The sequence below is a fragment of the Pleurodeles waltl genome, chromosome 3_2 (genome assembly GCF_031143425.1).
Source record: "Pleurodeles waltl isolate 20211129_DDA chromosome 3_2, aPleWal1.hap1.20221129, whole genome shotgun sequence".
NCBI lineage: Eukaryota > Metazoa > Chordata > Amphibia > Caudata > Salamandridae > Pleurodeles > Pleurodeles waltl.
The window spans coordinates 196624039-196646193 of NC_090441.1; the positions used below are offsets into that span (position 1 = coordinate 196624039).

Here is a 22155-nt window from a genome sequence, read left to right on the forward strand (position 1 = left end):
CCAGCAACATGTCTGGTGTGTGGCAGGCTGGCAGGGACTTGTTAGCCTACACTAGAAGTCGGGTATGTTTTCAGGGGGCATCTGCAAGATGCCCTCTGGGTGTATTTTACAATAAATTGCACACTGGCATCAGTGTGCATTTATTGTGCTGAGAAGTTTGATACCAAACTTCCCAATTTTCAGTGTAGCCATTACGGGACTGTGGCGTTCGTGTATGACAAACTCCCAGACCATATACTCTTATGGCTACCCTGCACTTACAATGTCTAAGGTTTTGTTTAGACACTGTAGGGGCATAGTGCTCATGCACTTATGCCCTCACCTGTGGAATAGTGCACCCTGCCTAGGGCTGTAAGGCCTAATAGAGGGGTGACTTAGGTATGCCACAGGCAGTGTGAGGTTGGCATGGCACTCTGAGGGGAGTGCCTTGTCGACTTAGTCATTTTCTCCCCACCAGCACACACAAGCTGTGAAGCAGTGTGCATGTGCTGAGTGAGGGGTCCCCAGAGTGGCATAAGACATGATGCAGCCCTTAGAGACCTTCCCTGGCATCAGGGCCCTTCGTACCAGTTACAAGGGACCTATCTGAGTGCCAGGGCTGTGCCAATTGTGGAAGCAAAGGTACAGTTTAGGGAAAGAACACTGGTGCAGGGGCCTGGTTAGCAGGGTCCCAGCATACCTTTAATCAAAACTTAGCATCAGCAAAGGCAAAATGTCAGGGGGTAACCATGCCAAGGAGGCATTTCCTTACAGACATACAAGGAACAATTACATTCATTTCTCAGCTTGGCAGAATATTATTCGAGATCTGTGCACCATTTTGCTGACAAGGTACATGTATTGAGAGCACTGATGAAAAAGAGTGTACAGTTTAAATGGAGGCAAAGAATGTCAACAAGCATTTGAAAGAATCAGAATAGATATAGTGGAAGCCCTAGCTTTAAAAGCAGTTGATCCTCGGGATGAAACAATTATATTGGTTGATGTGAATGCTTATGGGTGGGGCAGTGTTGATGCAAAGGAAGTATGGTCAAGAAAGAGCCATAAAGGCGCAGAAGCAACATATTTAGTGGTAGAAAGATAAGCACTAGTGCATTGGTGGGGTGTGAGCCATTTCAAGACCTATTTGTGGGGAACTACATTCTAACTGAGAACTGACCATAAACCCTTAAATGTCAAGTTCACGACAAAGAGGGCAGGAAAAGAGACATCTAGAATCACCAAGTGGTTGTATCATCTGCAGAGTGTGACTTTAAATTGAAGTATGTTAATGGTAACAAAAATAGTAATGCTAATTGCTTATCTAGATTGCTGTTGAAAAAGGATGAGATAGAAGATAGGGGTGATGGCAATGAGGAATGTATAGTAGCGAGTGTGAATGAGTTGTGTGGAGGTGCCATAAAGGAAGAGGAATGGAAACAGGCTGTTATGGAAGATGATGTCTTGAAGCAACTCATAGTTTGTATATCTAACTCCAGCCAGACAGAACATGTGAGAAAAGAGCATACTGATTATGGCTACCCTGCACTTACAATGTCTATGGTTTTGCTTAGACACTGTAGGGGCATAGTGCTCATGCACATATGCCCTCACCTGTGGTATAGTGCACCCTGCCATAGGGCTGTAAGGCCTGCTAGAGGGGTGACTTACCTATGCCACAGGCAGTGTGAGGTTGGCATGGCACTCTGAGGGGAGTGCCATGCCGACTTAGTCACTTTCTCTCCACCAGCACACAGAAGCTGTGAGGCAATGTGTAAGTGCTGAGTGAGGGGTCCCCAGAGTGGCATAAGACATGCTGCAGCCCTTAGAGACCTTCCCTGGCATCAGGGCCCTTCGTACCAGGGGTACCAGTTACAAGGGACTTATCTGAGCGCCCGGGCTGTGCCAATTGTGGAAGCAAAGGTACAGTTTAGGGAAAGAACACTGGTGCTGGGGCCTGGTTAGCAGGGTCCTAGCATACTTTCAATCAAAACTTCGCATCAGCAAAGGCAAAAAGTCAGGGGGTAACCATGCCAAGGAGGCATTTCCTTACAGACATACAAGGAACAATTACATTCATTTCTCAGCTTGGCAGAATATTATTCGAGATCTGGGCACCATTTTGCTGACAAGGTACATGTATTGAGAGCACTGATGAAAAGAGTGTACAGTCTAAATGGAGGCAAAGAATGTCAACAAGCATTTGAAAGAATCAGAATAGATATAGTGGAAGCCCTAGCTTTAAAAGCAGTTGATCCTCGGGATGAAACAATTATATTGGTTGATGTGAATGCTTATGGGTGCGGCAGTGTTGATGCAAAGGAAGTATGGTCAAGAAAGAGCCTTAAAGGGGCAGAAGCAACATATTTAGTGGTAGAAAGAGAAGCACTAGTGCATTGGTGGGGTGGGAGCCATTTCAAGACCTATGTGTGGGGAACTACATTCTAACTGAGAACTGACCATAAACCCTTAAATGTCAAGTTCACGACAAAGAGGGCAGGAAAAGAGACATCTAGAATCACCAAGTGGTTGTATCATCTGCAAAGTGTGACTTTAAATTGAAGTATGTTCCTGGTAACAAAAATAGTGATGCTAATTGCTTATCTAGATTGCTGTTGAAAAAGGATGAGATAGAAGATAGGGATGATGGCAATGAGGAATGGATAGTAGCGAGTGTGAATGAGTTGTGTGGAGGTGCCATAACGGAAGAGGAATGGAAACAGGCTGTTATGGAAGATGATGTCTTGAAGCAACTCATAGTTTGTATATCTAACTCCAGTCAGACAGAGCAGGTGAGAAAAGAGCATACTGATTATGGCTACCCTGCACTTACAATGTCTATGGTTTTGCTTAGACACTGTAGGGGCATAGTGCTCATGCACATATGCCCTCACCTGTGGTATAGTGCACCCTGCCTTAGGGCTGTAAGGCCTGCTAGAGGGGTGACTTACCTATGCCACAGGCAGTGTGAGGTTGGCATGGCACTCTGAGGGGAGTGCCATGCCACCTTAGTCACTTTCTCTCCACCAGCACACACAAGCTGTGAGGCAGTGTGTATGTGCTGAGTGAGGGGTCCCTAGGGTGGCATAAGACATGCTGCAGCCCTTAGAGACCTTCCCTGGCATCAGGGCCCTTGGTACCAGGGGTACCAGTTACAAGGGACTTACCTGAGTGCCTGGGTTGTGCCAATTGTGGAGACAAAGGTACAGTTTAGGGAAAGAACACTGGTGCTGGGGCCTGGTTAGCAGGGTCCGAGCACACTTTCAAATCATAACTTAGCATCAGCAAAGGCAAAAAGTTAGGGGGTAACCATGCCAAGGAGGCATTTCCTTACACTGGGTACCTATATTGTTGGTATCCACCACGAAAGGACGGCTGACCTCTGCCTCTAGCACCCAGAAAGGGCACTTTTCTGTATTGTAGAGTGCCTAGGGATTTGGCTGTTTCTGTATCCGCCTTGATGGCTTGAAGGGGGTCGTGGACGTGTTTTCAAAACAGAGCCTCTCCATCATATGGAGGGTCTAGGATTTTCGTCCGTACCTCTGGCCCAAAGTTGGTGGTTTTAAGCCAGCCTTGCTGTCTCAACACCGCTGAACTAGTGAGTAGTCTAAAACCCATCACAGCTATGTCTAGCGCAGAATCAATTATTTGCACCGATGATTGCTGGCCTTCCATAAGAGCTTTTCTAGCTTCTGCTTTGGAGGCATCTGGGAGTTCTTCTAGCGATTGGGATACATATGACCATAGCTGCCGATCGTATCTGCCTAGCAGAGCAAGGGAGCTGGCCACTCTCACCACAATAGCGGACATGGAAGAAAAGCACTTGCCACTATTATCTAGGCGCCTTCCTTCTTTATCTGGCGGTGTTGTCAATGGCATAGAGGGATTCCTGGAGCGACGTTGGGCAGCCTGTGATATGACGGAGTCCGGTTTCGGATGTCCTGAAAGGCAGGCCAGGGCATCCTCTGTAGACTTATATTTTTTATCCAGTCTCGGCAGAACCGCAGGGACCGTAGCTGGATTGTGTATAATCTTCAGGCCCTGGCTCCACACATGGTCTATGATGAGAATTGCTCTGACCATTTTTCAGTGAGGTTCTCTGAAGTCATTTAGGAAGCAAACCTGCTGAGTGGCGGGCATTGGGAGATCGAACCGCGTGGTGGCACGCTCAAGCAGGTTAAGGAAGCCACCTATATCCTCAAGCGGAGACGCAACTATGGGCGCTGTATGCGAGGCAGGTGCCGGAATTGTATAATCATCCCACTCATCAGTGGCAGGCTGTATCTCACCTTCCTCCGCATCATCATCGGAGGATACCTGATGTCTTGGTGTGGAAAGCAGAGACTGCTGTGACCTTGGTTGAGGAGCATGATGCGGCTGTGGCAAGAGAGGAGTTGCTGGCGGGGGCGGAAGCAACAGCTGTTGTGTGGACAAAGGTTTAGGTGGGAAACGTTCCTGATAATCCGCCAACATTGCCTGTAAGTCTGACACCAACCCAGGAGGAAGACAGAACAATGGCGGTTGCAAATAGTAGCCCTGGGTGTAGTATTGATGGAGCGTGATTAAAATCTAATAATTAACATGAGAAGCTTGTAATATAATGCTTAGTGAAATCGCACAGAAAATGTAAACGTTAACACATGTGTATGAAATGTGCCCACGGGGAGTGGCCACCATTGTATTCGATGATCAATGAAATTGACTATTAATGGATTACTAAAGTATTAATGTATGATTTTTCTGTATTAATGTTAGGTATTATGTATCAGAATTGCTAATTAATCATTAGGCCTTAGTTAGCATGAGTCGGGCCTAGCTGTCTGGTTTCATATTAAATGCATTTTCTAACGTGCAATGTGCTGACTTGCTGAAGGACATGTAGCTGTACTTTTCCAGAAGTTAGAGATGTGTGTGTAACCGTAGTAAATCTTCTCATGAGAACCCGACTTGCTCAAGGAGACATTCTTGTGGAGCGCAACAGTGTCATTCGCAACAGATACAAGGTCATTTAGACTAGGGAAGACAATGGGACTACTGACTTGAGTAACAAATGTCACTTATTCCTCACCTGATATTCTACCCGTTGGAGGTGTCAAACCCAGGAACCAATGAGGTGCGTGAGAACTGTCAAAAGTGGAAAGCTCTAATGGAGTGACCGTTGGACTATTGGAGGGAGATAATGATGCACCAAAACTTGACCAATTGGGAATTAGAGACTTGTTTGACAATTGTGATATAATCGTAGGACACAAGGAGTAAGGAGCCATTCCGTGCCATTATATGCCATTCTGAGCCAATCTATGCCATTCCTTTGCCTTAGCCATTACGTGCCTAGGCACTTTGCCACTCTGTCTTAAAGACTTTGCGGTTAAATTCTTCGAACCATCCGTGTTATGCCTTGCTGATTCATACTTTTCCTCCTTATGAGGGAAGTGTCCCTTATTACTCGTCTTGCTGAACTTTGCTGTGTTTCCTGGCCGATGGCGAATCAACTGCTGTCCTGAGGACGAAGACTGACTCTGTATGCTGACTCATTACGGAGGGTAACTATATGATGATGAAATTGTAATTGTCTGTTTGCCTTTTCTTTCTAGGTACCAACTGCTACATTTTGATAGAGACCATAGATAGATGTTTTCTAAATTTGTGTTGCTAAATTGTTTTGCATGAAGCCCAACATGCCAATGCTAATTTTAAGTTAGTTAAGGAGTTCACTAAACGGACCAAATAGACAAATGACTGAATCTATGCTTTGTTGAATAATGCGCTAATGATACTCTGCTAAGATTAACCCATGTTGACGTTGTGCTCTGTTCTAATGTTTATGATCTTTGCTTTGATGAACTCTTATTCGAGTTGCCATATTATGACATTGTTGATGTGTGTTATGGTTTTGAGACTAATAAACTTGCTAGTAGAGTGTAATCAATAGGGAATAAATATCATAAATCTTACTAAATTTTGTGTGGTTATTCAGGACTGAAAGGTCATGGTGTGCTTCAATTCTTCTTAATGTCATTGATTAATTTGATTGATTTGCTATTGTGAATATTGATGTGGTTATTGATCTATTGACTGACATGCAGATTAGTTATCTCGTCTTAAGGTGTCTTCAATCAGGGTCAAAAGATTCATCGGCCTAAAACGAGTCCCAGAGTGAATACATTATCTAGATTGGGACGTGTTATCAGTTCGAAGCCTCATCATCGTCAGTACTCTTGGCACTTAACCCTTAGTTGTGAAGGGCTGCTGGCGACTCAAAAAATACCCTCCTCATCGGAGTCATCTTCATCTAAAAGATGCAAGGGTAAAAGGCTGGAAACCTTGCTAGGCGATGTGACAGAGGGCGTTAGATTATATTTTTTTGCCCTCCCGTGAGTACCCTGGTCTCCTGATGACATCAGAAGCAATGAATCTGGTCCTTGTCCTTTACAGCATTCTTCGTCTCGACCGTCGTCGACGGTGGGAGCGTCATCAACGGTAGGAGTGTCGTCGACGATAAGAGCGCCGTCGATGGTTGTTGTGTCATCGACGATGCCATTGACGGCTGGTGTTCCGTCGTTGAAACCGTCGCCGACGAAAACAGCATTGACGAGGACGTTGGCAAGTGGAATAACGCTGACGTGGCCGTCGTCGATTGGGTCGTCGATGAGAGCGTCAACGGTGTGACCGCGATGGTAGAAGTCATCGTCAATACCTGAGCCGTCGTTGGCGGCGTCGTCGACGATGAACCTGTTGACGGCGCAGAAGTTGGCTTTTTGAAGGTATGTTTTACCTTAAGTGGTGCGTCGACGGCTGAAGAACAGGCTTCCTTTTAGACTTAAAGTCAGAAGCTTTCATCTTCATCTTTGAAGGGCTACCAGACTTTGAGGGTGCCTCAGAAGATTTTTTAGCCACTTTCCTTGAGACTTCAGATTTTCGCTTGACAGGTGTCTTTGCCATAGAAACAGATTAAGAGGCACTATCCTCATCAGAGACAGGGTTGTCACTGGATTTTAATTTCTGGAGCCAGATGAGACGACAACCCTCTCTATCCTTAAGGGTCTTGGTAGAAAAGGTTCTACATACCTTGCAGTCTCTAGGCTTGTGGCTCGGATAGAGACAGTAAATACAGTCTTTATCCTGGTCATCAACATGCAGCCTTTTCTTCATGCATGTGGCACAAGCTCTGAAGAGCCCTTTCTTAGGTGTCTCTGACATAGCAGTCAGTTTGAATCACCTTGAAGTAATCCTGAAGAGAGAAAAATCCAAATTCATCTCAAACAGTGTTTGAGAGAGAAAAAACTGAGCAGAGCTCAGAGGAGAATCCTCAGCACAACGTGCGGTGGAAAATCTGAGGGAAATCAGCTCCTCACAGGAGGGTTCTAAGGGGTGGTGAGAGCTGATTGGTTGTCTCTTAAGTTTGGTCCTTTTTTATAAAATGACTGTGAGATGTTACAAAATCATGAAGCCTAGTGCCTCTGAGCTTTATATACAAGTGAATGTGATTTTGCACCGGAGGCTCCCATCTCGACGACAGGGGATGATTGAAGCATGTGAATCTATGAAAGTTCCAATACTGGAGTAACTACTTCGATCCTCTTGCACTACCACAACATTTCTACCAAGAAGACAATCTAGGGTCTTGTTTCTAAAGCAGTCCCTTTGATTCCCCTGGTTTCCTACAGCCCCCTCTAATTCACTCTCAGCAGCCTCATTCTGATTCCATTACCCATCTCATAGTCCCTTCCGCCCTCTGTCCCGTAACACACTCTGAACTCATAGCCCTCTGTTTCTGCTCACTGATCATGTACCTGCTAGCTCCAGACAGATGGTACACCTGTCAACTCCATACCCATTCTTGGCCTCACAGGTAATTTCTCCAATGTCTCCTTTGCCAACCTTGAAGAGTTTCAGGCAGTGTTGGTCATCATCAGGCATGGTCAGCTCACAGACATCATTCCTGCCCCCCAGAATGTCTCTGCCCCTGTGGGAAAAGACACAAATTAGTACAGTCTGAGCCATATGTACAAGAATATGTTTATTATTGGTTATTCAATTACTTATGTATGTTAAACTGTAAAGGAAGCAACCCACACATTATTGAAGGGCTAACTAACCATTAACAGTTACTACCATATTCTCAACATAGTCCTACATTAGTAATATCAGATTTGACCTCTTTTGACTTAAAGTGGCATCTGGAGTTGTCTATTTAGCCAACATCTGCGATCACAGAAAGCTTTAGGCCTGACAGAATTATTTTCAGTATATTAGCAACATATGATTATTGTAGGAAGTTGGCTCTGTATGTACTATTTCAAAGTAAGAAATAGCATGCACAGAGTCCAAGGGTTCCCCTTAGAGGTAAGATAGTGGCAAAAAGAGATAATTCTAATGTTCTATTTTGTGGTACTGTGGTCGAGCAGTAGGCTTATCAGAGGGTAGTGTTAAGCATTTGTTGTACACACACAAGCAATAAATGAGGAACACACACTCAAAGACTTACTCCAGGCCAATATTTATTATATAGAAAAATATATTTTCTTAATTTATTTTTAGAACAACTAGTTCAAGATTTGAAGTAAATACATAAAACTTACCACACAGGTAAGTTAGGAACTTTGAATTAGAGCAGTAACATACACAGTTTTTGTTAAAATGGCAATAAGCTATTTTAAAATTGGACACTGCAAAAATCAACAGTTCCTGAGGGAGGTAAGTAATGGTTAGTTTGTCAGGTGAGTAAAGCACTTACAAGTCCAAGTTCCTGGGCATAGGCAGCCCACTGTTGGGGCTTCAAGGCAACCCCAAAGTTACCACACCAGACGCTCAGGGCCGGTCACGTGCAGAGGTCAAAGAGGTGCCCAAAACCCACAGGCGCCTATGGGGAACAGGGGTGCTCCGGTTCCAGTCTGCCAGCAGGTAAGTACTTGCGTCCTCGCGGGGGGCAGACCAGGGGTGTTTTGTAGAGCACCGGGGGGGACACAAGAAGGCACACAAAGTACACCCTCAGCGGCAAAGGGGCGGCCGGGTGAAGTGAGCAAAGCAGGCGTCGGGTTTTAGATTGAAAACAATGGAGGGACTCGGGGGTCACTCTAGCGTTGCAGGCAGGCACAGGGGGGGCTTCTCGGGACAGCCACCATCTGGGCTAGGCAGAGGATTGCCTGGGGGTCGCTCTTGCACTGAGGTTCGGTTCCTTCGGGTTCTGGGGGCTGTGGGTGCAGTGTTGGTTCCAGGCGTCGGGTTCCCTGTTACAGGCAGTCGCCGTCAGGGGGAACCTCTGGATTCTCTCTGCATGCGTTGCTGTGGAGGTCCAGGGGGGTCATCTCAGGTTACTCACGAGGTCGCAGTCGCCTGGGAGTCCTCCCTGTGGTGTTGGATCTCGAGCCGGGGGCATCGGAAGCAGAGGGTGAAGTCTCACGCTTCCGGCGGGAAGAGTGAGTTCTTTAAACGTAGCTAGAAAGTTGCAAAAAGGTGGCTGTAGGTAAACAGTGTCGCTGTTCTCTGTAGCTTCTTTGTCCTTTGGGTTTCAGGGCAGTCCTCTGAGGCTTCAGAGGTCGCTGGTCCCTGTCCGATGCGTTGCTATTGCAGTTTTGTTCGAGTCAGGAGACAGGCCGGTAGGGCTGGGGCCAAAGCAATTGTCGTCTCCGTCGTCTCTGCAGGGCTTTCAGGTCAGCAGTCCTTCTTCTTGTTTCAGGTTGCAGGAATCTGATTTCCTGGGTTCTGGGGTGCCCCGAAATACAGAATTTAGGTGTGTGTTAAGGTCAGGGGGGGCAGTAGCCAATGGCCGCAAAAAATGAGGGCAGACGCCAGAGGGGCGGGCATCTCCACTAGCTGGGATGCCCTGGGGTGCTGTAACAAAAGACATGAGCCTTTGAGGCTCACCACCAGGTGTTACTGTTCCTGCAGGGGGAGGTGAGAAGCACCTCCATCCAGTACAGGCTTTGTTCCTGGCAACAGAGTGACAAAGGCACTCTCCCCATGTGGCCAGCAACTCGTCTGGTTGTGGCAGGCTGGCAGAAACTGGTCAGCCTTGCACTAGGAGTCGGACTGGTATTCAGGGGGCATCTCTAAGATGCCCCCTGGGTGCATTTTACAATAAATTCCACACTGGCATCAGTGTGCATTTATTGTGCTGAGAAGTTTGATACCAAACTTCCCAGATTTCAGTGTAGCCATTATGGAACTGTGGAGTTTGTGTTTGACAAATTCCTAGACCATATGAATACCCTGCACTTACAATGTCTAAGGTTTTGCTTAGACACTGTAAGTGCATAGAGCTCATGCACATATGCCCTCACCTGTGGTATAGTGCACCCTGCCTTAGGGCTGTAAGGCCTGCTAGAGGGGTGACTTACCTATGCCACAGGCAGTGTGAGGTTGGCATGGCACTCTGAGGGGAGTGCCATGTCAACTTAGTCATTTTCTCCCCACCAGCACACACGAGCTATGAGGCAATGTGTATGTGCTGAGTGAGGGGTCCCCAGGGTGGCATAAGACATGCTGCCGTCCTAGGAGACCTTCCCTGGCATAAGGGCCCTTGGTACCAGTGGTGCCAGTTACAAGGGACTTATCTGAGTGCCAGGGCTGTGCCAATTGTGGGAACAAAGGTACAGTTTAGGGAAAGAACACCGGTGCTGGGGCCTGGTTAGCAGGGTCCCAGCACACTTTCAATCATAACTGGCATCAACAAAAGGCAAAAAGTCTGGGGTTTACCATGCCAAGGAGGCATTTCCTTACAAATGGGTCTTCTCATTCTAGACCACTGATAGTTAAACATATAACATAAATACTGGAAACCTCAAACCACGGAGTTAAGACACAAAGAAAATGTACTAATAACAATGCGGGTATTGATTCAGTTTCTGAGTATCCCCCTTCTATGTTTGTATGACATTATAGGCAACCAATTTACACGTGTTAATACTATCCAAATTCAAGAGTTTTAAGTCTTGCACACCTATGTAAAGTAGTGAGCTAAGTCAGTTAATGGTTAATTATCAGTTTTGGGCAACAGAGCTAGTAGTCATTGATTCCAATTTAGGGCTACCTGTTTCCTATCTGCCATCATGGTAGGGTGTCTGCATGCACCTACTTCGGCCTGTGTGAATTTATGCAGCTCGCTCGTACATTTAGGGGGTCATTCTGACCCTGGCGGCCACCGACCACGGAAGCACCGCCAACAGGCTGGCGGTGCTCCCACGAGCATTCTGACCGTGGCGGTTCAGCCGCGGTCAGAAGCGGAAAGTCGGCGGTCTCCCGCCGACTTCCCGCTGCTCGGGGGAATCCTCCATGGCGGCGGAGCGTGCTCCGCCGCCATGGGGATTCTGACACCCCCTACCGCCATCCTGTTCCTGGCGGGTCTCCCGCCAGGAACAGGATGGCGGTAGGGGGTGCCGCGGGGCCCCTGGGGGCCCCTGCAGTGCCCATGCCAATGGCATGGCCAATGGCATGGGCACTGCAGGGGCCCCCGTAAGAGGGCCCCACTGTGTATTTCAGTGTCTGCAATGCAGACACTGAAATACGCGACGGGTGCAAACTGCACCCGTCACACCCCTGCAACTACGCCGGCTCAATTCTGAGCCGGCGTCCTCGTTGCAGGGGCATTTCCTCTGGGCCGGCGGGCGCTCTTTTGGAGAGCGCCCGCCGGCCCAGAGGAAATGTTTGAATGGCCGCCGCGGTCTTTTGACCGCGGTGCGGTCATTTGGCGGACGGCCTCCGCCGTCCGCCAAGGTTAAAATCACCCCCTTAGTGATTTCAGCTTTCTTAGTGGGTCTCAAATTCATGGTCATTACCCATTTTGCCACACATTTAGAAGTGAATTTGTCAGTTCTTGGTCTGGGCATCAATCCCAAAAGACGTGTCATAGGATAATGCAGGTTCAGTCTATTAGTCCATTCAGATATGCAGCAAGTAATATCACCCCACCAGCAATAGACCGTGGGACAAGGCCACACTATGTGTTCACAACAGGCTTTCCAGCATCTAGCACAAGTGTGGACTGATTCAGAAAACATGTTGGCCAATCCAGCAGGCGTAAAATAAGTACGGTGTATATAGTTTAACTGTAGAAGTTTTAAAAAGGCTTTTTTGGGGACTTTTTGTACATGTAAGAGGCTAGGCCCAGTCACTGTCAGTCATTTCCTCACACAAGTTCTTATTTCATGTAGCTCTTAAGGTTTTTCCAATATTTTTTCCTAATGGCTTTGTACGAAGTAGTGATTTTGAGTCGGTGGTGGCACCTCCTAAGGAGGATTTATAGCACCTCATAAGTTTGGGTTTCAGACACTGTGCTACTATGCATGTGCTAAGCTGCCATCGTTAGGGCTGTGTGTGTCAAAAATTGGCCAACCCGGACCATAAACACACCTAAATCAAAAAGTCGACCCAATGTGGTAATCTACAATCTGGGACACACAGGTATGTTTGCTGTTTCTGAAATGTGTTCTAACTTATTTAAGCCCCATATTTGTATTTTGCGTGCACAGGCCATAAGCCTCTTTCTTTTTCACACACTAGTGTCAATTGTATATGGCTACCCGGACAAGAATCTACTTGGGTGTTGCTTATGTGCCAGTGTTGAGTGGTTGGTGCAAGCTTGCTACTCATTTAGGCCCTCTACTGCATGCAGTTGTGTCTAAACCATTGTGTCAGGTATTGTAGCTGTGCTGCTAAATAGTCTGACTGAAAGTGTGAAACATTTAAATCCTCGCTAATGGCAGGTGTAGCTTGTGAGTGGTTATTCTGCACCCCCCTGATCCCCATATAGGCTCTATCAGCAGCACAGTCAGCTCATTAAAAAACTGTATTTTAAGGTGTAAGGGGATAGTGGAAAATCATCTTCATTCATCCCACCTGCCCTGCTGAAGGAAGTATAGCTTGTTCCAAAAGGTCACAAAGATCTGGCTGCTGTTATGGCCATGCTTAGCTTCCCTTTGACATCTTTTAAGTCTCTATGCACCCTAACTCGCAGGAACGTGAAAGAGTTCTCTTCCAGCGAGAGGCTCATAGTAATAGTTGGGTCTGTAACTGTCCACCTATGTGGCTAGGGGAACACCCACTCTTGACCCCATATCTGTCGAGTTCCTGCATCATCTGTGGCAGTCCTTCTCTCTTATATACAATAATACCTAATTTGCATAAATGGAGATGGCGTTAGTGAGTTATCATTGAGAAACTCTCACTATCCAACCACTCGACACATGGTTATCAGTTCCATGGCCAGTGAGAACATCAGTGGTGAGAGGGGGCAGCCTTGTCTGCTGCCCTATCAAATAGGCCATGTTTTCAACACCACACCCTTAAGTCGTGTGGTAGGATGATATAGAATTAGTGCAGTCAAAGCAATATATTTGCCCCAAATCCCACGGTTTGCAGCACAACTCATAGGCACTCCCACAATAAGGTGTAGAAGGCTTTTTCCATGTCAATTGGGGCTACTTCTGCACATTGTGTCTGTGAAGAGGCCTTACTGATAATGTGGAAGAGTTTTCAGACATTGGGGCTGGTCTTTCTGCCAGGGAAGAAAACGCTCTTATCTTGGTGGAACTGATGTTGTGGTACACTCAATATCCTATTCTCTAGCACCGTCCTAAGGATTTTACAGTCTAAACTAAGCTTTGACAGTGGGTGGTGGGATCCCACATTCAGCTAATCATGGTCCAGTTTCAAGAGTTCCACTACAGCAGCTACTCATGAGTTGGAGGGACTTTCCCTTCTCATAGGACACCTTGTACATGTCTATCAATTGACCATAGAAGGCGAGAGGGGCAGGCCATCCTTGCCTGGTATTTTGCCAGCTGCCATCTGTGATATGGCAGTTTCCATTTCAAAAGTACACCTTGCACATACTGTTGAGCTGTTTCGGTTTTTAATGCAGCAATCCTGGATTCAGACCCTTGTAGAATAAAGCATATGCTTTATTAATGCTGTGTAGCGTTTTTCCTAGGGAGCCATTTGGATGTCTTACAGATGTAATTACTGAGCAGGGATTATCTGTGCAGACTAGATGTTATCGTCTATAGAGTGTCAAAAGGCTATGTAGTGTCCATAATCACATTTTTTGCATTTACATCTAGATTTTAGATGTTTTTGTCTGCTCTCCATATGGTTTAGAGCTGTGCATTCCAGTACCTGCAAGTCATTCTATAAACTGTATAGGTGGTCGCTTAAAATACTCCTCATGCCTGCTGCATTTTCCAAGTGGATACTGGGCATAAACATTTGTAATGCTTCCCATACTATCATCAGGCTCTCAAAAAAGCCCTCGCTGGAGCAGAAGAACTAGCCAGGTATTCCACAAAGGGTGTTTCCCCTCTAAGGTGTGGTGTTAGGAACAGCATGTCAATGCAGATGTTCAAGATGTGTAGTGAAGAGTAATGCAAATAGTTTCTGCTCAGTGGATGTTTGGTCCTCCACATTTTAGTAAGCACCCACCCTTGAGTCCAACTAACCAGCTTGTCTGGCAGCATCTTGGCCAGTGAGCATGCAAGCGGGATGAGATCTGTCTGTGTCAATGCTCCGGACACTGTTAAAACACCCCCCCAATGATGTCTGAGTCTTGAGGACACCTTGGCAGGTGTGTTTATATCAGTTACAAGTCTCTGACTTGTCTAGTGTTCAAAAGTGTAGAGTGTAGACTGGTGGAAAAATCTGATGAGAGGAATCCCTCGATGTTCAGAGTCTTATCGATGTTCTTGCATTCTTTGACAGAGACTTCCTTGTTTTTGATGTTGGTCTACCCCCTCATCAACGTTGAGCCAGCTCTCAACAGTGAGCTAATAGTCTGAGACCCTACGTTCGCTGTCATGGATGTGGAAGTTGACTGTGTGTGTCTTTGATTATTTTTCTGTGATCTCTCCCTGCATTTCCTCCACGAGGGGCTAGTGGAACGAGTAGAGTTCAAGGAAACACCTCTTCGGTCAGATCTTCTATACGCTGCCTCTTGACACCTGAGTTGGTCTTCTTGAAGTCCAATCAGCCTCTGTCCTTTATAGTTCTCCTCGACATTTTCTGAAATAATTCAAAGAGGTAAAAAAGGGGCTTCTTTCTCCTCTCCCATAGTTGGAGCACTTCACAAAATCTACGGCATTTTGTGAAGGTAAAAATATTTTTCCTGTCAGAAAACATGACAAATGTGCTCTCAGTCTTTAGACATGCTGACCAAAACTGTTTTTAAAAGGTTCTAAAGGTTTCCAAGCAGGAAAAAAACATTAAAAGCTCAAGCTCAGTTTGCAGGAGCAAGAATAGAGTTGATATCACAATGTCACTTTTAGTCTTTTAGAGCTCAGCCCACTGCACCATCTCTCTCCCTCACAGCTTTCACTGATGCTTTATCTTTAATAGGTTTTCAGTTATTTCCATAAGATTGGCTACCTGAACTCAATGAAGCCCTTTCCAGTGTAAGTTGCTTGAGCAGGGAACCCAGGGTTTGAAGAAGAGCCACTTGTTTAGGCAGTCCACGAATTACACACTTCAACACTGTGACATACGTACAAAAGGAAGAAGTTTAAGCAAGTCCATTGAACACTTACTTAGGCCTTTATATGCACAGTGTAATTGGTTTTACAACAAACTACACAAGAACTGTAAAGTGATCAGGCACATCCACCTGCTGTGGGTGGTCTACATATGGGGATGGAGAGCCATTGGCTCCAATACTGAGGGCCCCCCGGTAGGACTACTGGGGATTATTCTATTGGCCCATCATGGCTGTAGTTTTGGACATTCAGGTGGCAAAATGATGCAATTGCATAGCCTTCTATAAGGAACTGAAAGACTATCAGACTTTTTGTTGCTCTGTCACTATTTTGAGTTCTTTTAGGATCCGCAGGAGGCAATCAGCATATCTGTTGGGTTGCAGCCTTCTTGGTATTATTTGTTACTGCTGTATATGTTTGCATCATATAACATCTTGGCCCTTTGATCTGGATTGGTGAAGTGCTATCCATTTCTAGCTTTTGGTTAGTCAGTGGAGGGGCAAGATTTTGTAAATTTTTGGAAAAACAGCTTCTGTTGGGACACCACCAGGCTAAATCTCCCATCTAGGGAGCAGCAGAAGTCAGCACACTTATTTTTTATTTTCGTGAAGGCCAACCAGTAGCTCACTTAGGGGCCGATTACGAGTTTTGCAGACGGGAAGACCTGTCCGTTGAACCTCTGACAGGGAGGTTGCCGCCTTATTGACTACCTCCACGCCAGGCCCATTACGACTTTCCTGCTGGGCTGACGGGTGGAAACCAAGGTTTCCTCCCATCAGCCCAGCGGGAAAGTGGCGGCAGCATTGTCGCTGAGTCGTAATCAAGCCGGCGTCAATGCTGCTGCCCACAGGGGGCACCAGCACCCTTGTTATGTGCATTGTCTGCACAGCAGACAGAGCGCATTATGAGGGTGCTAGGCAGGGGGAGTCCCTCCAACAGGCATGGGCAGTGCAGGCCCCCCCTTGTACCTGTTCTCTACCAGCACTTTCATGGCGTTGGTACCGCCATGAAAAGGCTGGCGGAGAACAAGGTTGTAATCAACAGGGCAATGCTGAGTTCAGCGCTGTACTGGCTGATTCCAACCTGCACTGCCATCACCCCACTGGGAACACTGTTCCCCCAACAACCAAACTTTAATTTGGCATTTGGACCGCCAAACTCCTAATGAGGCCCTTAATCTGACCACATAGTCAACTATCATGTATTAATTCAAATGTGTCTACTTTATTTCATTTTTACCCTAGTCTTTCATAATGTCTTTTTTAAGAGATTATAGTTTTACTGTATCAACTAGTATCAACTCTTTAAGTGACCGGTTGTAAATATTTTTTAGTTGTCATATATGATGAAATATTTTTTGGTAGGTTATGCTGACTGTTGCTGCTATATTGGGCGATTATTAGGTTTTCCTATTATGATTTTATTAAAAACCATCTAAAATATGTGGTTTCCCCATGCATTTTCCCATAGGGCCTTTAGACACGCCTACAGTCTGGGCCATTGGACGGAATTACACCAAATTTGTCAGGAAGCTAGACTTTGGTGCGCAAATCTTGTTTTTGTGATTTGGTATAAATTCGTTCAGTAGTTTTAGAGATATCAAAGGAAAAAGAAGGATACGTTACTTACCTGTAATCTTAGTTCTCTTCCAGGTGAATCCTCATCAATGCCAAAAGCACTGAATATTCCCACCTATAAACGGGGATCGCCGGACATATCAAATATATAAAGAGATAGGCCCTCATTACGACTTTGGCGGTCTTCCATGAAGACCGCCAAAGCTGTGGGCGTCAGGAGACGGTGGCCTCTCGCTTGCCATATCACAGGTACTGACGGATTTCTGCCACACTTTGGGTTGAAATCCGGCAGTAGTCGTGCTGGCGGGCGGAGGTGCTCTGGCGGTCCACCACCGGCACCGCCCCGCCAGTATATGGCCTCGCAGTGTCCTGCTGGCAGGGCGCTGCCGGCAGTGGAAGCGCCCCGTTCCGTTCCCTGCCGAACGACCTTCTCCCCAGAACAGGTAAAGTGATCGCCCGACAGGAGAGGGTGCTAGGAGAGTGGGGGTGTTATGAGTACGTGTATGAGTGTATGGTGTCTGCGTATGTGCATGAATGTGTGGTTGTATGCGTGTCTGAATGTTGAGTGAATGCATGAATGCGTGTCTGCATGTAAGTGTGTATGTGTGTGATAATGCGTGTCTGGATGGGTGTGAGTATGCATGCATGAATGTAGTTGTGAATGCGTGTATGAATGTAGTTGTGAATGCGTGTATGAATGCATGTATGAATGAAGTTATGAATGTGTGCATGGATGCATGTGAGTGTATGTGTGCATGTAAGTGTAGGTGAATGAGTGTATGTGTGTGCGTGTGGCTGTCTGTGTATGCGGGGACGGGGGGTGCAGTGTCTGAGGGGAGCGGGGGCGTAGTGTCAGAAAAGGGTGGGGGGTGCAGTGTCTGAAGGGGAGGGTGGGGGAAGAGTGGTGCTGTGGCTGGAGGGCGGGAGGGGGGTCTAGTGCTTGCTGGGGGGGGGGTGGAGGAGCTGTCTAAGGAATTCCCTGTCACTGGTAGCCCTTCTGCCATGGTTTTCATGGCGGGGCTACCACTGCGGAAACCATGTCGGAAGGCCACCTCCTAGTACCGCCGGCGGTCTTCTGTGGTCCGCCGGGTCAGAGATGATCAGCAGTTCAGACTGCCATGGCGGTATGAGTGGAGATGTGGCTGGTTGGTAGGGGCCAAACCCCCACACTCATAATGTGGCGTTCTGCACCACCAGGCTGTTGGCAGTGGGACCCCCATAATATACATATATATTACATCTATGCAGCCTACAGTAAAGGCTAAAAATGCCTAACTTACATTCAATTTTCCTTTAATAAACCTCTTGCCAAACTCATAATTTCTGAAAAACAGAAGAGAGAGAATAGGGTGCAAAACCACAGCTTTTATTAAAGTGAAAACTGCAAAGGAATCAAAAGCCATTATTAGCGTATAGGATGCATTAAAAGCGTAAAAAGGAAAGACTGGCACTGTGCCTTTAAGACCTCCAGGACCCCCTGTATCCCATCATGCCCTAGAGGTGACTGTTGGGTGACAGTTAGGTTTAGTTTAGTTTCGTTTATTTTAGAGTTTTTGTAGAGCGCATGGCTACCGAGAGGCATCCCAGCACTAAGGTAGACCCGCACAGACCAACAAAGGGTTTATGCTCTAAACATCCAGGTTTTAGGTGCTTTACGGAAGGGAAGTTCTCGACTAGTTAGCCGGAGCTCTTGTGGGAGGGAGTTCCAGAGCTCCTAAGTAGGACAAGGATCTACCACCCCACCTAGCTCTCTTCACTGCAGGAAGCCGGACCAAGGCTGACGTTGAGGATCTGGGAGACCTGGAAGGCATATAAAAGGAGGCAATAGATCTTAGTAGAGATGGACCTCTATTGTATAAGGCTCTATGCATCAAGCAGAGGGATTTAAAATGTATCGGTTGTTCCACCAGGAGCCAGTAGAGAAGGGGAATAGAAGATTTAGCAGACTGATGTCTGGGGATGTTAAAGAGGAGCTGCACAGCAGCATTCTGGACCACCTGCAGTCTTTTAACGACATCCTTGGGGGAGCCAAGGTAAAGAGCATTGCCATAATCTAGAAGCGAGATAATCAGGGTCTGGACTAAGAGCTTCCTAGCTAAGAATGGGAGAATTTTGAAAATTTGCCTTAAAAGTATTAGAAGGCTAAAACAGGTGGCTGCTGTCGTTTTGGACTGATGGCCCATGATAAGCCGTGAGTCAAGACAGACTCCCAGGATTTTTATCTTACCTTGAGGAAGAGGCAGGGCTTTCAGAGACTCCAGAATAGCTGACTGGAGCCCTTGAGAGAGGTGGTTCCCTAATAACATTATTTCCATTTTGTCTTCAAGTCTTAGTTTGCAGTCAGACATCCATCTGGTCAGTGCTTGGAGACATGGGGTCAGAGAGGCGTGATCAGATTTAGTGGAGAAAGAAAAGACAATCGAGTATCATCAGCGTAGGAGGCCAGCATCAGGCTAAATGGTTTTATAACCTCCGCTAACGGATACATGTAAATAACATTACTTCCGTTTTGTCTTCGTTAAGTCTTAGTTTGCAGTCAGACATCCATCTGGTCACTGCTTGGAGACAAGGGGTCAGAGAGGAGTGATCAGATTTAGTGGAGAAAGAAAAATTTAGTATTGTCAGCGTAGGAGACCAGCATTAGGCCAAATGGCTTTATAACCTCCGCTAACAGATACATGTAAAGATTAAACAAAGTGGGGCTCTGGGAAGAAACCTGAGGGACCCCACAGTTGAGTGAAACACAGTTCGAAAAATGTGAATGATCGAGAACTTGAAAAGCTCTATCAGAGAGCCATTTTAACGCATTGCCAGAATTCCAACATTCTCTGGATCAGCGTGGAATGGTCAACAATGTCAAAGGCCGAACTGAGATCAAGTAGAATGGCTGCTGGGCCCCCTTGAGCGAGGCGCCTTCTAACCTCTTCCATAAGTGTGAGAAGTGCCATCTCAGTACTATACAGGATATTATGACCCTCAAGAAAGTCTGTAAGATGCCTATTTACATCTTTTTCAATTAATTTAGACACCACGGGCAACAATGAGATAGGCCCGTAATTATTAAGGAGAGCTGCATGAAGGTGGGGCTTTTTCAATAGGGGCTTAACAATGGCATGCTTCCACTGATGTGGGATCTAGCTCAAGGTATGGGAAGAGTTGAGAATATCAGTCAGGATCGGAGCTATGACTGCTGACCCCAAGGCCAAGATGAGGGGAGGTGCTGGGTAGAGGGGAGAGCCTGACTTTAGAGACTGAAGGAGGTTAATAACCAGATCTTCAGTGAGAGGGGGGAAGGATGAGATAGTATGAAGGTGAGGCGCAGAAAGGCTGAGGGAATCAGTTGAATATCTTCCCTACAAGCTTGTGGGGGATATCCGGTCTGCACGGTGTCTTCTGTGTGATTTTTCTGATAGGTGGAAAAGAATCATTCTGATCCTGGCTCTGTATAGTTTGTTTATGACTGAATCAGAGAAATGGGAGGAAACGCCTACAGAAAAGTCCCTGACCAGATTATCAAAAGGGCATTCCCCTTTGTTCCTGGTCGGTAGAACCTGGATGCTAAGTCTGGGCATTTTTTGTTTGCTTTGTCTGCAAACAGGTCGATTTGAGGCCAACACCATTCCTGAAAAAGGTCTTGATCGACAATGTTGTTAAGAATGAATTTGTGAGCCTCTGCAAAGGTGCGACTTAAAGAGTCTCCTTGGGTTTTTAGTGTCCCTTGTAGATGAATGGCAGAAATTGTTAGGGCCCTGACCAGTAGCCACTTCCAGATAGCTTGTGCTTCCAGCAACAGGGGACGTGAGCAAGTTCCCCACTGTTTGTTCAAAAAATGCATTGTGGTCATGTTTTCTGTTTGTAGGAGAAGAGTGTTTGTCTTTATGGGTGGAGAAAAAGACTTCTGTGCGAGATGGACTGCCCTGAGCTCCAGCATATTTATGTGATACAGCTGCTCCTTGTCTGACCACAAGCACTGAGCTTGCAGAGAACCCATGGGAGCTCCCCAAAACTGGAGGGAAGCATCCGTGACAAGAATCTGTGTGAAAAGGCACCTCTATCAGAAGGTGCTGACTTTACATCCACCATTTGAGTGAATGTCTGGTGTCTTGTGTGATGATCACTCTGTCCTCCCGTAAGTTTGAATACTGAGACCACTGATCTTCCAGAGCTTGCTGTAGCTGTCTCATGTGTAATCTGGAATTGGGGACAATAAAGATGCAAGATGCCATCGACCCCAGAAGTGATGCTATTTGCCAGGCCGATGGACGAGGGGTTGCGGAGGAGAGAGCAACATTTCATGTTCATTGAGGATAACCTCTCCTCCGAAGGATACACTCATGCGTGGTTTGTATCCAGAGTCGCTCCCAGGCAGTGTAGTCTTTGAGTCAGTACTTGTGTAGACCTTTTGAAGTTAACTTGCAAACCTATATCTTGTAGAGCTTTGAGGCAAATCTGATAGTGTTTTTGTTATTATGTATGAAGCAACATTATAGTATGAAAGCAAACATACAGGTGCTTGTACATGCGCATCCAGAACTCAGCTATTCAAAATTGCTCTCATATGATAATGAAGATTAAGGAGATTTGGGGGAAAACACATATTTGCCTTGTATCATAGATTTTTGTGAAGTGAGGAAGCTGGGATTGATTGCTGGTTTTCTAGTTTCACATTATACAATTCAGCCACTAGATAAGTATCTCTTTCTCTCTACTTTTTTTGCATTAAAGGTTAATGGATTGTCTCTCATTCTTGGCGCATGAGGCTACAGCATGAGTGGCAAGCAGAAGCCACATGAAAGCTCAGCTCCTTTTTGGGCTTGAGTGTCCAAGAGGACCTACAGCTGAGCAAGAGCCAGGCATCTGGCTCAAGCAGGCTCGAGCTTCCTGTAGGTCACCCACCTCTAGTTTCCACTAACTTCTTTAGGCTGGCATAGCCTTTGGGCTCCTCTCACAACTCGCGACAGACTTCTCATAGTCTGCTATCAATCAATAAATCAGGATTTATAAAGTACGGCAAATCATCCATGAGGGTCTCAAGGCGCTGGAGTTGCTAGCTGCTTCACAGTGCTCTGTTCATTCGAATAGCCATGTCTTGAGTCCTTTTCTGAATTCCCGGGGTGAAGGGTGTTCCTCAGGTGAAG

At 46.3% G+C, this 22155-nt stretch overlaps 1 protein-coding gene across 2 annotated transcripts in view; it reads right to left on the minus strand.

The window, feature by feature from the left end:
• The window catches only part of SPEG (striated muscle enriched protein kinase), a 1321813-nt gene that overhangs the window by 492421 nt on the left and 807237 nt on the right, over positions 1 to 22155 (minus strand). For both annotated transcript variants that reach the window (XM_069227158.1, XM_069227157.1), the window contains exon 18: positions 7773 to 7945. In XM_069227158.1, the coding sequence (XP_069083259.1) occupies positions 7773 to 7945 (173 nt within the window). The remainder of the gene's footprint in view (positions 1 to 7772; positions 7946 to 22155) is intronic.